This window comes from Buteo buteo, chromosome 4 (genome assembly GCF_964188355.1).
Source record: "Buteo buteo chromosome 4, bButBut1.hap1.1, whole genome shotgun sequence".
NCBI classification, from domain to species: Eukaryota; Metazoa; Chordata; class Aves; order Accipitriformes; family Accipitridae; genus Buteo; species Buteo buteo.
The window spans coordinates 51279505-51299976 of NC_134174.1; the positions used below are offsets into that span (position 1 = coordinate 51279505).

General features: G+C 37.0%; 1 protein-coding gene across 3 annotated transcripts in view; it reads right to left on the bottom strand.

The window, feature by feature from the left end:
• The window catches only part of PLCE1 (phospholipase C epsilon 1), a 166236-nt gene that overhangs the window by 23291 nt on the left and 122473 nt on the right, over positions 1-20472 (bottom strand). For 2 of the 3 annotated variants that reach the window (XM_075026069.1, XM_075026068.1), the window contains exons 7-20: positions 19674-19882; positions 14725-15391; positions 14039-14221; positions 13038-13155; positions 12486-12645; positions 7021-7143; positions 6799-6935; positions 5576-5814; positions 4522-4583; positions 4240-4405; positions 2300-2407; positions 1756-1872; positions 1514-1672; positions 379-502 (exon numbers count right to left, since the gene is read on the bottom strand). In XM_075026069.1, coding sequence (XP_074882170.1) covers positions 379-502; positions 1514-1672; positions 1756-1872; positions 2300-2407; positions 4240-4405; positions 4522-4583; positions 5576-5814; positions 6799-6935; positions 7021-7143; positions 12486-12645; positions 13038-13155; positions 14039-14221; positions 14725-15391; positions 19674-19882 — 2572 coding nt within the window. Of the gene's footprint in view, positions 1-378; positions 503-1513; positions 1673-1755; positions 1873-2299; positions 2408-4239; positions 4406-4521; positions 4584-5575; positions 5815-6798; positions 6936-7020; positions 7144-12485; positions 12646-13037; positions 13156-14038; positions 14222-14724; positions 15392-17081; positions 17124-19673; positions 19883-20472 lie in introns of all 3 variants that reach the window. The other variant, XM_075026066.1, reaches the window with a different exon arrangement.

Genomic DNA, 20472 nt, shown 5'->3' on the forward strand with positions numbered 1-20472 from the left:
GAGCTAAGCCTGTTGTGAACCTTGAGCTTTCAGGTGTTTAAACTCCTTATGAAAGACAATACAGGTGAATGTAGACAGAGTACACTATGAACACAATCATTTTTGCATAACATAACTAATATAAAACACAACTTATAAAGACTACAATTTAGCATACGCTGCACAGTTAAAACATCTAATGGTTAGAGTTAAAGTCACACTCAAGTACTCTACACAGTCAAATTATTTTCACAGTATTATAGACTATTGCACCAAAGGGCCACCAAGGACATTTAGTACATCTTCGTCTCACAAGGTAAGATCAACTTACCTACATCATTCCTGAACTAGAATATTTACATGCCTTATTGCTACAGTAATAAATAAATATATTGTTACCATCAGAGAGAGATTCATAGTCATAGTCATATTCATCCTCTTCATCATCCTCCTCTTCATTGGTAGGTGTGGGGTTGCTAGCACCATTGCTAGCCTGTGCTTGCATATGTGCCAGCTGGTGAGCCTACAGCAACAGAACCACTTATTACATTATTGGTAAGTACTTTTAAAAAGCAAAAGAGTTTTCATGACTGTTTGCATCTTATTTTTATTTATATGAAAGCACTGAATATATATAATGAGAAATAAGTAAGATTGTTAGGATCAAACTAAAATACCATTTTAAGGGTTTGAATATAAAGAAAACATGTATTGATAGAAAAACACCCAATAAGATATGAAACCTTGATTATGGAAAACTGTCCACTTTGCACGTTATTCAGAGCAAGACTGCCTTTTTCCAGTCTGAGGTATGCTGTTTTGGAAGCAATTTAAAACTTTTTTTAAAGAATGTCCATATAGTGGTACAATTAGTGTGATTTACTTACTCTGATATAAGAATTCAATTCTAATTCAATTGTGTTTACATTTTGGGTAAAAGCAATTAGTTTTCAAGGATTCAATCTAACTGCTGACTAACCACAGACATTGTTAAATTGAGGCTACCAGAGATGCAGCCCTAAATTTTAGAAACCAAAAAAATCCCCGTATAGGTATAAGCACTACTTGAATAGCACAGTCCCACCAAAAAGGGAGTAGGAAAGAGAGTATTTGCCTGGCTTGAATACAAAAAAAAGAAACAAAGCAGAATTCTGCTAGAAATTACTACATACTGTATATATACACACATACTCAATGCATATCACTATTTCTCAACAAACATGAATAGCAAATGCCATAGCCTCTGAGTGTAACTTCATTTATGTTTATCACATAGGGCATGTGGTGCTAATCATAATATTACAAAGTATTATAAAACTAAAATACACTAAAATTTTGCTACACTGTACCTATACTTTACTATATGTCTTGTCTACTTATTTGAAAGTGTTGCAATCCACTGTGAGAATTCCAAGCATGAATACGCATTAGATTATTCTGCTGTACATATTGGAATGGCAAAAACTTCAAACGTAAATGAATTATTTCTAACAAAAGTTAGGGCTCACTGCTTGCTATTAGGGAAGGACTTTACCTTTTGTTTCAATATATCCACTGGTGTTTGATGGGCTTTAAGCTTCTTGTTTTTAAGCAGGATTTTTCTTTTCAGTTGGCCAGGTGAAGGAAGCATGGGATCATCAGAAAAGTCACTCTCAAATAAAAACTTTGTTACCAGCTTATCTCCAAATACATTCTGCAATATCAAGAGCATGTGATACAATACGGAAAAATCCCAAGGCGTGTGCTTAGAATAATTTACCACAATTTATGGCCTACCTTGAATATTTCAGCCATCTTGCGTTGCTGAGGCAATGAACAGTGGTTTTCTATTGATATGATAATTGGCATGTCAGAGGTGATAAATGCATTGCGATCAATAGCTTCAACTACCTCCTGTGAGAAAGAAAAGTCATTGAAAGAACATGTGATTATTTTGCAGCATTCAGTTAACTTACTGTTAGTTGAAAGGGGAGAAAGGAAGGCATCTGTTTTCCCCTCTAAGAAGAAAGAATCCACAATTTGCTTTCAAAACAAGCTCCTACAGATCAACCCTGCATCTTGTTACAACAGAACCGGTAACAGCTACTTATGTTAGTTATGTTGACAATAAAAAGACAGAAAATTACAGTACATATGCTACAAAAACTAATTTGAAAAGCATAATGTTTACAATTGAGGAGTTCATGTCTGACGTACTCCATATTCTATTAGGATTTAGCCCATTAGGATTTGTATTTTTCTAGTAGGCAAATTTTTTCCTTCATTAAAAGTTACTGATTTTCTTCTCATTTTTTGTTTCTCTGTGCAATTAGCAGCATACCTTAAAAGAGATCTTAGTGGTAAGAGTGTGCCCATGATAAATGATAGGCATCCCATCATCGCCATCCCAGCAGTCTAATTCTACACTTCTGCAGCCTTGTAAAAGAACCTACAATGCAATTGAACAGTGTAAGCACGTATAAGCCATAGTTTCATGCCATCAAAGCAGAAGACAGACATTGCAGAGCTAAATGAAAGCCCAGTGATTCAGCAACAGCGCTGGAAAGAGCAATCTCTGTGGAGTAAACGTAGCCCTCAGAAGCTACAGTCCCCCGCTAACTGCATTCCCTAAGTTGAGAAAGAGTGGGAAAATTAAGAAAGCATTTATGTTCTTAGGAGAAGTACCATAAAGCTTTGAAATTCATGGTATCTTACAGGACACATGGAATCTGTTTGCAGAAAGTGGTTCTTGATGTATAGCTTAGTGTTCTGAGGGAGAGAAACATTTCCATATATCTATCTGCAAAAGCAGTTATAAAGCAACATAGCAATTTATTCCAGGTTGCTACCACGACAGCTTATGGGCACGGCATCTGCAGTTTGTTTGCTGGTTCTTTTTGTTGATGATGTTAGTTTTTTAAATAGAAGATGGTCTGAAGATAATGTCTTATGAACAACTTCCATGAGGATAGTTAGAATGGAAATGTGCCAGGCCATCTTATTTAATGATATTAAGCTAATTTACAGCCAGCCAGCCATCCACCCACCCATCCATCCACTTTTTATTTATTCATTTGTTTATTTCAGAAAGCCCTGCTTGCTAGAAAACTACTGAAGAAAGCAAAGAGGAAGGATGGAGGGAAAGATAAGCTAACTCATCTGTTGGCAGCCCAACTTATTATTGCTATCAATATTTAGCATGCCTGTCATTGAAAGAGTTATCTATATTACAATTTAGCATTTTACTGAAAACAAAGATCTTGATAATCAAAACCATTTCCAGCAAAAACATTCATGAACAAACTAAAAATTACCTCTTCTATTCGAAACCTGAATAATTAGATTTCAGGCAGTTGTGTCCATAGCTGGCACACCACCACTTCTGTGAGAGGCAGACACACTGAGCCAGAACAAAGTGCCCCTTCTCTTTGGCAACAACTGCTTGAGGGACAGGAAGAAACTCTTCTGCATCATGCAAATTTTGGAGCCAGCTGAGCTCTCTCTCACTTCCCATCTATTACCAACACAATACTCGCATACCTCTGCAGTGCTACCACAGGAACCTCCTTTGCAATTGCATTCTTCAATGCAATCTTGTTATTTGGGCTTTCCTAAGACAGCCTCACCCTCTGTCTTATAACTCCAAGCAAAGCAGCACATGGGATGCCACATGAGCCCTTCTCAATGGTGAGTCATTAACATTTAGAGTAACGAAAACACTACTCACAGGAAGTTTGCTGCATTCTCTAGCATTTGGTAAATACACAGACACACAAATATATATATACACACAAACACACACAGAACCAAGAGCCCTAGGGAGAAATCGCTCTTTTCCTGTCCACTACCAATCAGGCATAAAGTCTAAAAAACTGTAGAATCTTCCTAGAAGTAATGTTTTTAGAAGTTATAGTTCTATTTGAAATTTGTCCTTGCAATGCAACGTACAGTATTTGAGTACTGTTTTTGACATCTGAATGAACTAAAATATTAGATCAGTCTTTCCTGTGGGAAAGTCTAATTTTAGTAGTTTGGGTCAGACCGACTGATGTCTAAACGCTATGAATCTCAAACTAAACCTATTTTTTTGCCTTAGAAAAGGCATCTTGAGCACAACTGTGCTTACAGGCAGCTTTCCCACACATCATGTTTTCCAACATTTTGCAAGCAGAGGTTTAGGACATTTAGATTTTTCAAAGCAAAAAGGTCACGTTTCTGAGACTTGCCAGTTAAACAAAGAAGTTCATGCTGAAAACTACACAATGGTCCAATCCTCCATACCTGGCTGTAGAGCTCTACCGACGACTCCCCTTTAAGCTGATGGCCAGTAAGGTAAGTATTGTGTGAAGATTCTATGTAGTAATATGACAGTGGAAAGTGCAAGTCCTCAGCATTCTCTTGTGACTCATCGTTTTTGGAGGCAAAGTTGTCTTTATCCATCAAAAATCTAAAGGTGAGAAGATGTGAGGAAATTTTATGCTGTGCTGAGGATTTTGTGACTGTCATACAAACATCAATACACTATATATATATAAAAATAAAAATTTACACATAAATATTTACCTTGCAAATCCTTCAAAAGATAGCAGCCCCTGCTGGCACATGTTCACACTGGGTTCAAATTTCTATAAAGATGGAGAAATTTAAGAGATCTGTAATAATAATTCTTAGAATTACAGCTTTTTCATACTTTCAAAGTGTAGCCTGCTCATTGAACTAACCAGTTAGTATGTAAAACCAGTCTGTCTGTGGATAAAGTAATTAGGTGCCCGCAGTATGCTCATGCTTGTTTTACAAATCACTAAACAAGCATACTAAATTCATAATTGTAAATCATAGAATCATTTGGGTTGGAAAGGATATTGGGAGGTCATCTAATCCAACTTCCTGTTCAGCACTTAAGATGAAATTAAAAAGGATCTATAATCAGGCATCCTCCTATCTATTGTGCTTAAACACAACACACCACCATTTTGAATTAAAGAGATTTGTGGTATGCTAACTTGATGTTTCTTTAGAATTTCTGTCTTTTAAACTTTGCAATTTTATATTACATGTTGATAGTTGAAACATACAGTTTTTAGCCTTTGTTAACTGCCAAGTGAGGGCTTAATTTTGGAGTATATTATGCATGTTTGGAAGAATTAAAAATTTTCTACATACTTTCTAATCACTTCAGTCATTGTACATAAGGAATAAAATGTCCATGTTTGCATAATATTTTTTGGTAATAAAATAAAAATATGTGGAAATGGTGGGTTTTATGTTCCAAATTAGGGTTAAGCTCTATCAAAGGTGGTCACAGACAAGGAGAAAACAATGCACTGTCATGAGTGCTTTCCCAAGTGGTGACATCCCTGTCCAGATAAAGCACACGTAGCCAATAAACCTGTTTATCTGCATGATTTTTTTTAATGGACATCTCCACAATATTATAGCCCAGAATAAAGATAGTATTACATTTTAAATTCAAGTATACTGTAGTGATAACATCAGTGTGAAAGCAGATATCCACATAGATATGCTATTCTAACTACAAGGCAGACAATGCTAGTGAGGAAAACAGAAGTAACAAGAGCTCAAGTAACAGGAATTGCACGATGTTTGTATTACAGACCTGGATAATACTGAGGATTTCATCATAGGTGCAGTGTTCTCCTTGGCAATTCACTAGGAAGTCGTTTAGCTGCTGGATTCCCACTCCAAATATTCCCAGCGATGTGCTTTCAACTCCAGTACCATTGGTTACAATACTGGCAGCAGCAATAGCATCAGATATTTGCCTCTGGTTGTCTGATAGTTGCTGCCTGCTCTTGATGAACAAACCAAGGTCTGAAACATTCCTCGTCAACAAATCTTAAAAGAAAAAATAAGGAAATATAAGCTATATAATTATGTGTATTATATATACTGTATATAATATAATGTAATATATAATACACATGAATATCTGACTGAATATTTTAGCACTGACATAGTAAATTAGAACAAAACCATCTTGTTTATATTCACTAATAGAAGAAAGAGTATTAAGCGTGAAGTATGAAAGTACGTATATATTAAGTATGAAAACAGTGAGAGTAGACTGTAAGTGTTCAATTACTATAAACAAAATCCTGGAACCTTTAACATGGATTCACACCCTCTCACACACTGTCACCCAGAACCCTCCTGCTTCCTCTCACCACCACGTACAGCCTCAAAGCCCTTCCTTCGCTGTGTACAACCCCATACCCTTCCTGTATGATCACCATTTATCTTGTCCTAGTCCCATATGCCAATTGTACTGTACCCTCCCCACGGGCTGCTTGGCAGAAAGACTGTTTTCTTTAAATGTGGACAAAGCTCCAGACTTAGATTATGGTAACTGGGGAATGTAAAGGGCGACAGAGGTTTCCTTCCCCCTTGTCCCACACAAAGCAGATCTACTAGGAAACCAGATAGGAAAAACCCAACCAAATGAGACACAGGGCACAGCCTCCTCATTTCTCCTTCCTACATTTCTTTGCTCAGTGTTTTAGCCCTTCCAGAGCTCCTGCAACCAGATACAGATCCCTATGTTGGGCCCAGCCATTTGGCAACAAGTTTTATGCCTCCGCTATATCGGTTACAAATATATCTGGCTAATGTAAAGCAGCAATACTTTTCCTCCCCATCATTTCCGAGCAAAGAACCTGTCTTACATCCTGCTAAATAGGTATTAGTGGAGGTACAGCAGCAATCCTCTACTTAAATTTATAATTGATAGCTCTTTACAAGACTGTCTGAGACACTTTTTCTTAAGGCCAATAACTGAAGCTGTTCAGCAGGCTAACAGCTGTATTTTCCTCTTTAACAAACCTAAATCAGGCTGGAATCCACTGCTATTTTCATCAATCTTCAAACTAGTGTAAAGTGGAGCAGGCTCTAAACGAGATCGATTGCAAGGCACAGCATAGACATCAAAAAGGTCTTTCAGATCCTTGCGGCTACGGACACTGCGAAAAGAGTTTAGAAGTTCAATTTTTGCTCTTTTATAAACTTGGATGAATGAGATCAGTACAGAATAAAAATATATTTTACCTGAAAGATTTGAAGAGCTCTACAAATTCCACAAAAGTCATGTTACTATCAGACACCATGAAGTTCTGAAACCCCTTCATTCCTCCTTTAACACGGCCATGCCAGCTACTGCTGCTCCATGTGCTAAATCAGAAAGAGACTGCTTAGTTTGGCTACGTTAAATTTCTACTTAGTGAAATATTACGCATTACTGCATTAACACTTTGTTTGTGCTCTCCTTAATGCATTTATTACCAATATCTGGAAGAAGCAAATAAAGCAGTATCTTATAAGATGCATAACAACAGTTTGTACCTTCTTGTTTTATAGCAGCTATTCTTTGCCCTCAAGACAACTACAGCCTTTGCCAGAATTAATAATGTATATGCATGCTATTTAAAACTCTTCCATGTGCAAAAGGGCCTGATGCAAATGGCATAAATGAAAGCATACTCATTTTCCCTTTAAAGAAAACAATGCTAGCATTCTTGTAAGCACAGGTTGTTTATGAGGTTCGTTGAAGATTTGCTAAGGGAAATGGATGTAGAATTCCTTAAAGCTCTGCACTGTCAAAATAAAATAGTAATACTGTGACTGGATATGCAAGAAAAACAAATATTTTCCGTATGAACCTGGGGTTTCTTATATCTGGGAGCATTAAAGGTGCAGATTTTAAGAAGTATAACCCTTCTGCTTTCCTGGCACTCAACCCTCATTGATTCCCAGCCTATGGGTTTCCCAGATACTTCCCAAGAACAATTGGGATTATCATCAGATACCTCAAAGACAGGTCAAGCTACAGTCCTCTTCTTTTAGGCTTGGAGGCCATTTCCTTCTAGAAATGACATTCTAATTATTTCCTTCTTTCAGCATTGTGGGCTGAAGGAAGTAAAGTAGACTGCAATTTCTTGAGAGCAAAGGCAGAAAATGATCACTGAAACAACTAGCTGTTTGGTGCTAATTATTTTAGTTGACTTGAGTAATACCAAGCCCAGCCAATTTCATTATAACTGCAATTGTTAACCTAAGTTGTGCAGCTGAACAAAGTTTTTGAAGCAGAACCAGTAAATTTCCAAAAGCCACATCCCAAAATCTTTAGGCTACTACAGGATTTACACTAGTAAGGGTAGTTAGGCACCTACTTGAACTATCCCTTGAGCACTATGAACAAGTCCTTCATGAATTTTATGTACTAATCTGCAATGATGGGCTGAGCTCTTGAGCCCCTTCCTGGGCCTAAATACCAATGAACACACACTGCAGGAATCGGATCCGCCAGCACCAGCATCCTGAAAACAGAGGGATCTAAGCAGCCAGCACAAATACCAAGAACTGTCTAGTTTAAACCATAACTAACTCCATAAGTTACAATATTTGTTTCAAAATATCAGACTAGGTGACTGTGTGTCAGACTTCATTGCTCTGTAACATTCAAATCTACAAATCCATTAATCTATGAATTCTGCCATCAGGTTCAGTACAAGTAGCTCCAACAGCTGTGATGGAAAAACAGGACCAGCTTGTTGTCTACTGTTCCTAAAGACATTTCCAGTCACCTGCTGCAAGCAGGCAACTTTTTACGTAAATATGCTAGATCAGATTCCTCAAATCTCTCCTGGCCTGGGATGGATGCATGCAATTGAAAACAGAAAGTTATTTAAAAGTATTAAAAAATACCATCTACTTTAGTTGATAATGTTCAACTTGTTTGACATCACTACGGCAAGTACTGACATACTGCATATCACTTTTTGGTTAAAATCATTCTTAACATTTTTATCAGACAAGAAAAATAAACAATGATGAGGAAAGTCTCTTGACTCCAGAAAACAGACTGAACTGTAGAGCACCAAACGGAAGACCAACAGCAGATGATAACGCTCAGCATTTCACTAGATCTGATCACTAAAGAGTATCATCCACAATCATTCCACAGGTAATAAATACAGGTTGTTAAAAAAAAGGCACTAAAACCCCCAAGAAACCCCCACTACCACCAACAACCAAAACTGTAATTAGTAGCAGTCTAGATTATACCTGTATACAGCTACTTTTACTCTCTCTCTGCAAAAAAGCCCCCATCTCTAATTTTCCATATCCTGTTATCTGTTTCCCAGTGGTGTTACCACCCATTCCCCTGTTTCCTCCACCTTACAGGCAGCACTAGATTTCCAAAGAACTTGGGAATTTGCTGGATGCACATCTGCTTTGAAAGAATGACAGAAGACAGCTGCAGGCTACCCATGTTTGGAAATCATCTGGACATCTGGATTGTACAAGGATTTATTCTCAACGTAAATTATTTATAAGGAGGTCAGGAATATCAAGGTTGTGAGTTATATATGTGAAAATACTGATTTTCATTCTCTACCTATAAGAATTACTATTATTTAAAATGTACAACAAAGATAGCCAGGTCCTCCTCTTTTAAAATTGCTATCGTTATATTTAGATATTTTTTTTTTCACTTTAAGAAATTTTATTTCATTTAGCGCTTCTCTCTTGATTGAGATGTTGATCTAATTTACTGGTCAGATAAAGTTAATGCACAAATTATATGGCAGGAGAAGAAGAATTAGAAATCTCTCTTGCTCTCCTGCTCCTAGCTGCTACACTGCAGCTAACAATCATTTGTCACCAGCTCAGCTTTCTGTACTGCAAAGGCTTCTGCACAGCTGGTTGGGACCCTCTGCTCCCTGCTCTCCTAAGCTCTGGGTTCTGCGAGGGATCATGCACTCACCGAATGCGCACAACCAGCATGTGTCCAACACTGCCTCCAACTATGAAGCCTTGTCAGTGTTTCAGTCTAAATCCAGACGCTAATCTGAATTAATAAACTCTTGGCTCTAATCTGTGCAGAGCCATACAAATGCGTACAAGCACTCCCAGTGGATCCTGTATTTCCTAGGTTATTTCATTATCTAGGTCATTCCAACTTTCTGTTACTTTGGAAAATGGATACTTGACTTTATCTTAATTTATGATGCTACTGACAAAACTGGTTGGATATAACTAAGAATATAACTTGATTTTTATAAGACTGCAGAATTAACAATAAAAATGGAGCAAAAGGAAACAAAAGATGTCTGTGTTCAGCCTGTGTGGCTTCCCAAACTTACTTTGCTTGTGTATCACCGCTCTTAAGAGCGGCAGCTTCCAGGAAGAATATCACACTGCTCACAGCCTATACATACCACAGCTTGTGGACACTGCCCCAGTCTGCTCCTCCATCAGTTATACCTATACTGCTAAAGGCATCTATCCTGCCACTTTTTCTGAGGCTCAAGTTCACATTGCTCTGCACTGCCCAGCAATTGGCTCAGGTCTGGTTTGGTCCCCCATGGTGCTTGCCTGTCTCTAAGACATCATTTTCATTTTTAATACGGTTTCTATCTGAAGTGGCTGTAATAAGCTGTGGCATATGTTATTGCCTGACAGACCGCCATTTAGTTAATGTAACACAAAGCAATAGGACATACCACGACTGTGCGTGGACTGCCTGAAGGTAAAATCCTTGCAGGGAGTGTGTCCTACAAGACAGTATATTGTAGATGGTTTGAGACTGAGTAAGCTCTCCATCCATACTATCTAATTAGAGATCTCTCTGGAGCAAATATTCCCAGAACTGTACCTACATTCCATCTTGGAGGCAACCAGCTGGTTTACTCTAGAAGAGATCCCAAGAGTGAATTAATACACATACAGGGTGGGTGATCACAGGACTTTGCAGCAAAGTAGAGAGCCAACTATTTGATAGCTCAGACTTACTGATCACAGTTGAGGCACTATAGGTATTTCTTTCTTTTAGCACATGTGAAATGTCCACACACACGAAAACTGGCAAGCATAATTCAGACCTATCAAGGGTCCAAAGGGTAAATACCAAGAATAAAACTCTCTCCACTGCTCCAAGTCTCTTAATGGCTCATGACAACTGCGTCAAGGTAATGGATAAAACATGTAATTCTGTTCTGATGAAGATTTCCTCGGGACAGATGAAACAGGCATACAGCTGTATCCTGAGCAAATTCTAGCAAGAAGGGTCGTATCAAGTTGGGGAGAGCTCTACCAAGCGATGCTGTGGGGTTTCCAGACAACTTTGCCAGGGAAAACCTGTCATAACTCAGGGAGGCCCACAGTGCTAAGCTGCACAGGGATCTGTACAGAAACCCAGGACTGAGAGGATTTAAAGGAACGTTAGCTGTCCTTCCCCCAGGAATGTGAATTCTCTGTTGAGCCTTTTAATCTCATTTAGAGAACAAGAATTATTTTGGCATAAAAACAAAAAGCAGATTTGCAAAACAGAGAAGCATTTTCCAGAGGTAGTAAAGCAGTATTTCTTCAGTGTAATGTAAGAGAAAGCTGTTCCAATCCTTAAAAAAATATGAGAAATGTCTTACAGAGGTAAATCCTAGTCTGGCATGTTCATCCCATGGCGGTGAATGACAGTGAAGAACAAAAAGTAAAGAACATAGTAAGAGTCTCAGACAGCAGTATTAAAAGGAGAAGCAGCCAACCACAGATGTCCACAGGTGGCCCTAGTACTCACACCTATTTCCAAACCCAGTCGGTTTAAGTGTAAAAAAACCCCTAAGAAATACACAACATAAACCATTACATAAGACATGTCTCTTCAAAAATAATGTTCTACCAGCAGCAGTTATCTCTTCCACTGTTTACCATTGCTCTCCTGGAAACCCTAAGATTCATACTCATAACCATACCTCAGTATTCATTCTGCTAAAAGGCATTGGAAGGCCTCTGTTGAGACTGTCTTCTTGTATGTCATAAAGTACCATCCACAACCCCAACATATTAGCACTGTTATATTATTATTACTGCAACTACTAACACCACTACCATCACTGTTTATAGAATTAATACAATAGTGCACCATGTCACTGCACAACCACAGCATAACTTTTTGCACTGCCTAAGTGACACAAAAAGGATGAATGTTCAAGGAGGAGAGGCCTGTGAGAGAAAGATTTCAAATCTTTTCCTCCAATTCCCCAAGACAGTACTACAATCATCACCAGGAATGTCAGCAAAAGTTAATACTCCCCCAGGTAGAAATGACTTGTGCTGAGAAACCTCAGAACTTCAGTTCACACATCTATAACATTTCTGTTGATTTTCATTATATAGAAGACGTCTATAACTATGTTTTGAGGAAGATCTGGAGAAAGAGTTAAACTCCATATTTGTGTAGTTTTGGAACAGCATTCCAATCTGCTTCTGTAACACACATAAACTGAAGCACGCTGCTCAAGGACTTGGTACAAAGCCATCCTCAGATTCATGGTATTTCAGCTTAAATGTCCTAAGTTGTTCTACAATGTTTTAGATGTCTATCAAAAGGCTAATGACATTTCTAACATTGTTTTTGTCAGTTTTCATCAGTTTGGCATGAAAACCACATTTGATGATAATTAAGTAACAGTAACTTTTTTCTTTTTAAATCAAAGCATTGATTTTGTCCTTACCTAGACTGACTCTTGCTTGAAGACATTACGGGAGAGGAGACCGGTCTTGCTGGTGAAGATGTTGTAGCTCCCAAATTAGGAGATCCAGATGCTGTCAGAGAGTGAGCTCTTCTTGATGGCAGGTTGTTAGATGGAGAAGCATTAATAATAATATTGTGATCTATGGAGAAAACAGAAGTTTGCAGCACGATTACAACATCTGGCCCAATAAAAATGCTTTTGTCCAGGAGATTTATATCACAATTCATTAACACATAGTAAGACACTAAAGGGATTCTAGGTTTGTCCCAAGACAGTCAAAAAGATACATTCTGAACAACACTTATATACCCATTTCATCTGAATAGAAAGGAAGTTCTACTGAAACTAAATGAAAGAACAATCACAAACAACTACAGAAATTAATTTAAAAATTTATAGCATTTGGAGTTTCAACTGCAAAAGTAGGCTTATATCATAAATGTATTTTTAACACCATTAAAAAAATGTCTATATAAAAAGACTTTGAGCAAAACCCTGAGGAACTTTTAAGTACTGAAGCGATATATCTACCTGGTTCTTCTTGTTCATCAATATCTTGAGGATCTGAACCACTTCTATTACGATATTCTTTACAGCTTTTGGCCTTCCGAGTTGCCATTTCGTCATCAGTGGCCTCTCCACTTTCACCCTAGAGATAATGAGCACCATAATAAACATCCCAAAACCACTACTATTCCCATTCTTTACCAGTGCAATCTGTAAGAAACCATGAGATAAATCAGCTATTCTTTATGAAACAGGCTCCTGTAAGGCTGATACCAGCAGAAGAGACAACTTAAACAGGATATGTAGTGAAGTGTGGGACCATTAGGTGTTACCTCAGTTTGACATCACACAGAAGATGACAATGATTGTGCCTGTCTAAAGTGGTACAGCTGGTTTTACACTATTCTACTGGTGCATAGGAGCCCTAAAGAGGATGGATCTTGTCACTTGAGGATCTCCCCCACCTGCCCGCTAGAACACATGGATAGCGTAGAGCTACTAGCCCCTGCATTTTCCTCTCTCCTGGCTATTGGTGAAAGTGGTTGAGCCCAGGAAAAGAGCGGAGACTGCCAGACGAAGTCCTATGTTCCTGTCACCCACATAAGATAAAACTGCGTGCTAACCTGAGGCAGAATAACTGTGGTGATGTTTTTGGGAACATGAAAACAAAAAGGAGAAAGAAACTGACACCAGTTTCCAAACGTCACTTTGCACATTAATATTTTTATTACCACCAATATTTTACCTTTATCCTGAGGTAGCACCTAAAGATCTCAACAAGATTCTGTCCCCTTCTGTTAGCCCCAGTGCCCACATGTCCTGAGAATGGTTCAAGCATGAGGAAAAAAAACCCCAAATTATTGGAAAACAATAAGCCCAAAACCTGATACTGCAATAAACAGTTTTTAAACTATCATCTAATTTCTTTTCTCTGGTTCAGAATACAGTTACCTACACAGTAACTGTAGAAAGGAAACAAGTCGGCCAGATAAGCAACAAAATCCATGAATAACAAAACAGTCTACCCTCGTGAGAACTTTCTTCTTTTTCTTAGCTGCACTTATTCCCAGAGTGTTGTTTCTCTGTACACTAGGTTTCTCGGTGCTTTTGGTGAGAGTTCCTGTGCTTGTGTTTCTTGCACTCCATCGTCTGCCTCCGAATAGTTCAACAGCCTGAGCCAAGGTTGGGCCTTCAAACCTTCCATCCTCCTACAAAAATTCTCAGCGTTAACAAAACAAGGAGAATAAGAACAGACACATTTTTTTAAGCAATAATATAGACATCTCTAAGGAACCAATGAAAGACAAAACATCAAGAGGAGGCAATTTTTAATTACTGCATGAATACCAAAGGGCTATTTTGTTTGCTATTTTGAGGGGTTTTTTGGCCTTAGCTCTCATCACTCAGTATTTCAGCACCCTTTTCAAGTACAGTCATTGCTTTTTCTTTAATAAAATACTTATTCCAAAACTCCAAACATATGAAGAGCTTCAAAATAAAAAAAGATTTAACTTCAGAGTATTGAAAACATGCAAGGTTTGACAGAACATTATGTGGAGGATCAGATCTTCCTGATTTAAGCCATGTTACAAAGTTGGAGATTTGGTGCTCATCTTTAATCTTAGCTTACTTATAATAGAAACTAATTGCTTTAAATTAAGTTGTTGACATCTTTGAACTTTTCTTATAAAAAAATCACAGCATCTTTTACCTGGTAAAGGCTGACATACTGTTTCCGTAGCCACTGTAGTCTTTGATCAGGGAATCTCCTCATTTTTCTTACAGCTTTAGTCAATTCCAGCAATCCACCATACAGCATTCTGGCAGTGTATTTTGGAGCAACAAAGTGCAGCAACTTATTATCAGTAGTCTGAAGTCCATAAAGTATTGTTATACCATTTTCTTCAAGGGACATGTTACAAAGTTTATTCTGAACACACACAGTGTGCATATCAATGCCGGAGTGTCCCATATATACAGCCTTGGCTGAAAACAAGTCCAAAAAACCTTCCACCAGTCCAGTATTACCAAGAAACTGGTATTTGCCAAGCTCAGCAGTATTACCCAGCACACTCAGTTTTGCCTTAGCATTTGCAGGGCAAACTGTTGTGGGTTTTGTCCAAGTCAAGGTACTATTATCAGGTTGAAGTTGAAGAAAGCAACGTGCTGAGAGATGTGTCTCCTGGTCATAGTGAATGACAGTTGCCCCTTGTTGCATGAACTGATGGACATCAGCCCTGATGGATAACACGTACCAGGGTATGAGTTCTATTCCGTGGCAGAAAGCCTTCTGTTGCTCTTCTGTTGAATTTGTGTCCCATTCCTTCAACTGCTCAAATATATCACTTTCAGAATCTGAAAGATCTCCAATAATAAATCTGCATGTGAACAAATATGAGAGACTTATATTTAGTGATACATGTGCTGATTTATGCTATGATCGATGAATTTTTTCTGCTTTAGTTTAACTAAAAAGAATACTATCATCACTATATAATTTGGACTTACAGGAGCAGCTGTAGTTTTTACATTATTGCAATTTATGTTATTGCAATTTTGAATTAATTAATAGATGCTACTACAATTAATTATTACTCTCGCAACAATATGATTATATTTTCTTAGAACTTACCAAACATTAGATTAACAATAAAAACCATCTGTTTGGATCTTAAAGCCAAGTGATTCCAGTTTCTAAATCCACAGCATAAGATAGCTTCAGTTGAAATATCAAGTACCATATGTGGAAACTGTTAGCAGTATCTACTGGATTGAAGACAGGACTTCTAATCTCTATTCTACTATTGACTTAATGTGCAGAGCTTTCACATTATATAAATTCTCTGATTAACACTTGTAAAATAGTGGTTAAAATACATACCTTCCTCATAAGAATGCAGCAAGAATTTGATCAGATACTTTCCATTAGAAAATTTAATTTTACTTAAGCAAAATATTAACATGAAACTTGTATGCAGCAACCAAAATTTTTGAAATATTTTACCATAATTAGAAACAGCAGATACAGAGCAACAATGCTGAACTAATAAATGAGGTAGTTTAAATAGAATTTCTTCCCTGCAGAAGCTTCTAACACGTATGAACGCACAAATGTTCAATATTTTGATACTGCTTTAATGAACAAAAAAAGAGCAAACTGTTCTGTCTACAGCAGAACTAATGAAGCACATTTTTCTAAGGATATCCAGCCAATAAAATCCAAACCAGCTTCCTCTGCATATTCTTCAAGGCATCTTGTCCTAATACCCTCAGTACTTCCCCTTCATATTGCCACAGTACTCTCAGCTCCTGCCCACGTCCCACCAGCTGAGCAAAAGCCGATTCATGTTGTGCCTCGTTCCAAGTCACACATACTATCTCCTTAACCTAAACAGCATGGATAACCATGAGCTCTTCCTCAAACTCTTCTCTACTCAGAGCACTAATTAATTTTAATTCTTCCCTTACTCCATACATCAATTCTAATGATTCCTCTATGAATTTATTAATCAGCGAGATCTCTACCTCTCCACCAAATCTAGCAAAAAGTGGCCAACAGGCTGAGGATTTATTGCTTATGGTGAGGGGTTTAGACAGGCAGAATAGCTGTATCAGCCTTAACTGTAGCTCTATTTCCTTAAGAAATCTTCCTAAAAATAAAGGTCATGCATTATAACTGAGCTGGTATAAACTGTCTTACCAGAGTCTTACCAGACACACGTACATTAAAATATTTACCTGTATTATACAAGATTAAGATTTTCAAATTAAACAACTAAAGCAGGTCTTTCTCCCCCATGCCCTCAAAACAATCAAATAAGTCTCTGCAAAAATTCTAGAAAATGTATTCTGAGACTAGATGGCTGGAGGAGTCTTGTACAGTGGAGACAGAAATGGCAGAGCTTTGTTTATGCCTTATTTCACATTTGATAGCACTGGCATGCTGCAGATTAAAATGTACAAGAAGCAGGTAAGCCAAGCACACACACGTAATCATATCCAGAAACATAACCTCTGACATGAGCTGCCAAAAGCAACACAGCTCTCAGTTCTTGAGAACACACTTACAGAACTCGGTTTGAATCAGAAGCTTTCTTTATATGTGCTGCACTGAGGTGCAAGGAAATGAAAAGAAAAGATAAAGGAAACATTAAAACAGATTTCAGTTTTAGAGGGAAAAAATGCATGGGATACAAAAAGAAAAAAACTTGAGGTTTTCCCCTATTATTTTAAAAGGTATTTACTGTAATTAGGAAAGCTTAAAAGTGAAGATGAGATCAGGCTAATAAAGTGATGCATCAAAGTTTAGAGTATCTTAAGAGGTCATTTGGTTAACAATTCTACAGAAACTGTATTTCAGATTTGAATTTTTTTGTCTTTTCCTACCTACCTTTGTTTATTTGAGAACTGTCAAGACGGAGTTCTAATAAAGATTAAAGTTTGATATTTATCTGGCATGTACAGAAATTCAAGGTGATTAGACAGGTCACTGATTACAGAGTGATAGACTTTGTTTGCTAACACAACTGGGAAAGTAATTATACCCACTATGCACTGATTCTATTAGATGCCTTTCATTTTTTCTTCAAATCAAACTAACCTACCAGCTTTGGTGGGTTCATGTTCCACAATACTAATGGAAATCAGCAAAATGCAAACTAATTGAAAATCTTCCTTGCAATTTTAAAGTAATGAGAAACATGTTATACAGTGTATTCTTCTGCCTTTATGACCATAATACTATGATTATCAGGTAATACATAATTATTATATAACTTAGATTTTATAATACTGTATGCAGTATGACTTAGGTCTCACAAGAAAGAGAACTAAGTTTCTCCCTTAGAACTCTTTAGGTGTTCATAGCATTAAAAATAAACCAAACATTGCAGCCTCCATACAACAGGGACAACAGAATATGGCCCTTCTGCCTCCGCAGCAATTTGCTCCTGTGCCTCACTCAGGTCCCTGAATGCCCAGGAAAGAGATGGCAGGTGAATAAGGAACTTCCAAAGTCTATGAGGTACTTGAGCTAAGTTAATACTTTCAGAAGTATTTTTCTACAAGTCATTATACTGTTAAAATCAGTACTTACTGCACTGGAACTACAGATACTAATAACTGAGCAGTTAGTAGCCTGAATCAGGAAACATAACTTTAATTACCTATCTGCAGTTTCGTTCATTTAAATTTTAAACTTTCATTTCAGTGTCATATTAGTGGTTTTTTGGGTTTTTTTGCATTTAATTCCTACTTTAGAGTGGAACTTACTAGATTATATCTAAATATAAAGCATAACTAACTAATTTACCAAGAACTGATTTAATAAACAGATAACAAAGAGAACTTCATTTTCTCCGTACTGTTCTTTTATATTTAAATTCTACTTTGTTCATCCAAGAGAAATGTTGATTTCCCTAGCTTATTCTCCATTTCAACTGTGAGTTGCTAGCTGACTTTAAAGCATATTAATTAACAAAAATAATTCCTGGAAGAAAGTATTTGAACTGAAGTAAGTCAATAGACAACATAAATGGATAGAGAAGTGGGTCTGTCTTTCTTGGCTTAATCTACCATTCCACTTTCCAGAAGCAACTAAAGCCAGATGTGAATAATTCTATTAGAAATCATTCTCTCAGGAAATAATGACTATTTATTTGAAATGAAATTTAGAATTGCATGTTAATGAAATAAATGCATTTAAAACAGGAAGATGGTAGTTCCTTCTCAGGCAGTCACTTATTAGATTTTTATGTGTAAGTAGCTGAAATACATTGGATACTTCTGAACATATGGATATTTCTGATACACATTATCAACAAAATAACTCAAACAGTGACCTAAGCATGCTCTTGTATACAAGTCCTCATGTAATTTTACAGCGCTTCACCTCTGAACAGTACAGTTCTGTTACTGAATTTGAAGTTACTCTAACATGGTTACTTAGTTTAAAGCTGACCCACCTGTGTCTATATGGGCTGCAACTTCACTGCAAAGCAATATTCTAGAAGATCAACTGATGTCTTAAACTTTGCCATACCAGGTCTTTGAAGTGAAAATCTGAGATTACTGAACACTGGGCTTTTTTACATGGGGCACAATTTAAGTAAACTTCTATGCAAAATAACAGGACTATAGCAATCTGAAAATTCAAAATGTGTACTGACTTACAAATGTCTTCTGGATATAATTTAAAAGCCTCAAACGAACATGTCCTTAAAAGAAGAGGTCTTTTGAAGGATAATAAATAACCTTTATTTTCAAGGGGGCAGAACACCGCCCGAGCATGCAGAATATAATGTTCTAAGCTCTGATAACAGATATGTCCTGGTGCTATTCCTGTCACCACAGATCAAAATTGTAATCGTAACTGTGGATTTTTAAAGCTCTATGTGTAAGACAAAAAGGATTTACCCTTATCGTGAGAGGAAGTAATTACATCATGAGGGAAAATATAACTATACAGAGAGTTTCCAAGCATTTGAGTATCAGATACTTAGCATAACTGCAGGGGAGAAAAGTTCTGAATTGGAAGAGGATAAATACAAGGGAAGATGTTAAAGTCACCCTTATTTCTAAATGTAAGCCGTGGTAAAAGAAAATTAAATATTAAAAAAAATGAAACATAAAGGTGACGACAGAAAATAAAATGAGACCTACTGGTACCGGGATTTGTCCTTTAGAGAGTTTCTTCTTGAACTGCTCCCTTCACTAAAATTATCTTCAACCTCTTCAGATTCCAAACTGCGATTGCAGCTCCGAATAGTTTGAAAGATATTGTTTGCTGTTGATTCTTTTTCTGGATTATTTAAACCATCTTGGCCTACTCGTTGCAAGAAATTATCTTGTCCGCTGTAATCTGAAACAAACTAGAGATATCTAAAAGATCAGTACAGTAATAGATAGGATATTGTGTCACCTACTTCTCACTGGATAAATTTTTATAAGAATTAAGACTATTTAGCATATATTTCTGATTAGCTCCTAATAGGATTTCGTACCTATTTCCAATCCTAAACGGACCAAATCACTGCATAAATCAAGTAACATAAGTTACAATAACTCCTGAAAACTTCTTAAAAGCCTCAGTCTTCATCTTTTCATGTAACGGGCATTTTTCTTTTAAAACCAAAATGATAAAACTCAAAGGAATTGCTTCTTTTCACAGAGGAGAAGTTTGATCCACTGAGCTTCTGAATTCCATTTTTAAGGAACTGAAAACCTTCCAATTCCCAATGAGTTAAGTGGAAGGTCAGAGCATTTAACAGAAAATAGTTACATCTTTAAGGATTTACATGCTTACTTTACCAGAAGTATAAACATGCTCCTCTGATACTAATGTTACTTTCTCAGTACTCCAATACTGAACGAGGTATAAACAACCAAATCTAAATTGCTACAGTAACTATGGGCATTAAATTGAGGTCATTGTAACTGAACAGTCTAGTAACAGTGGTTT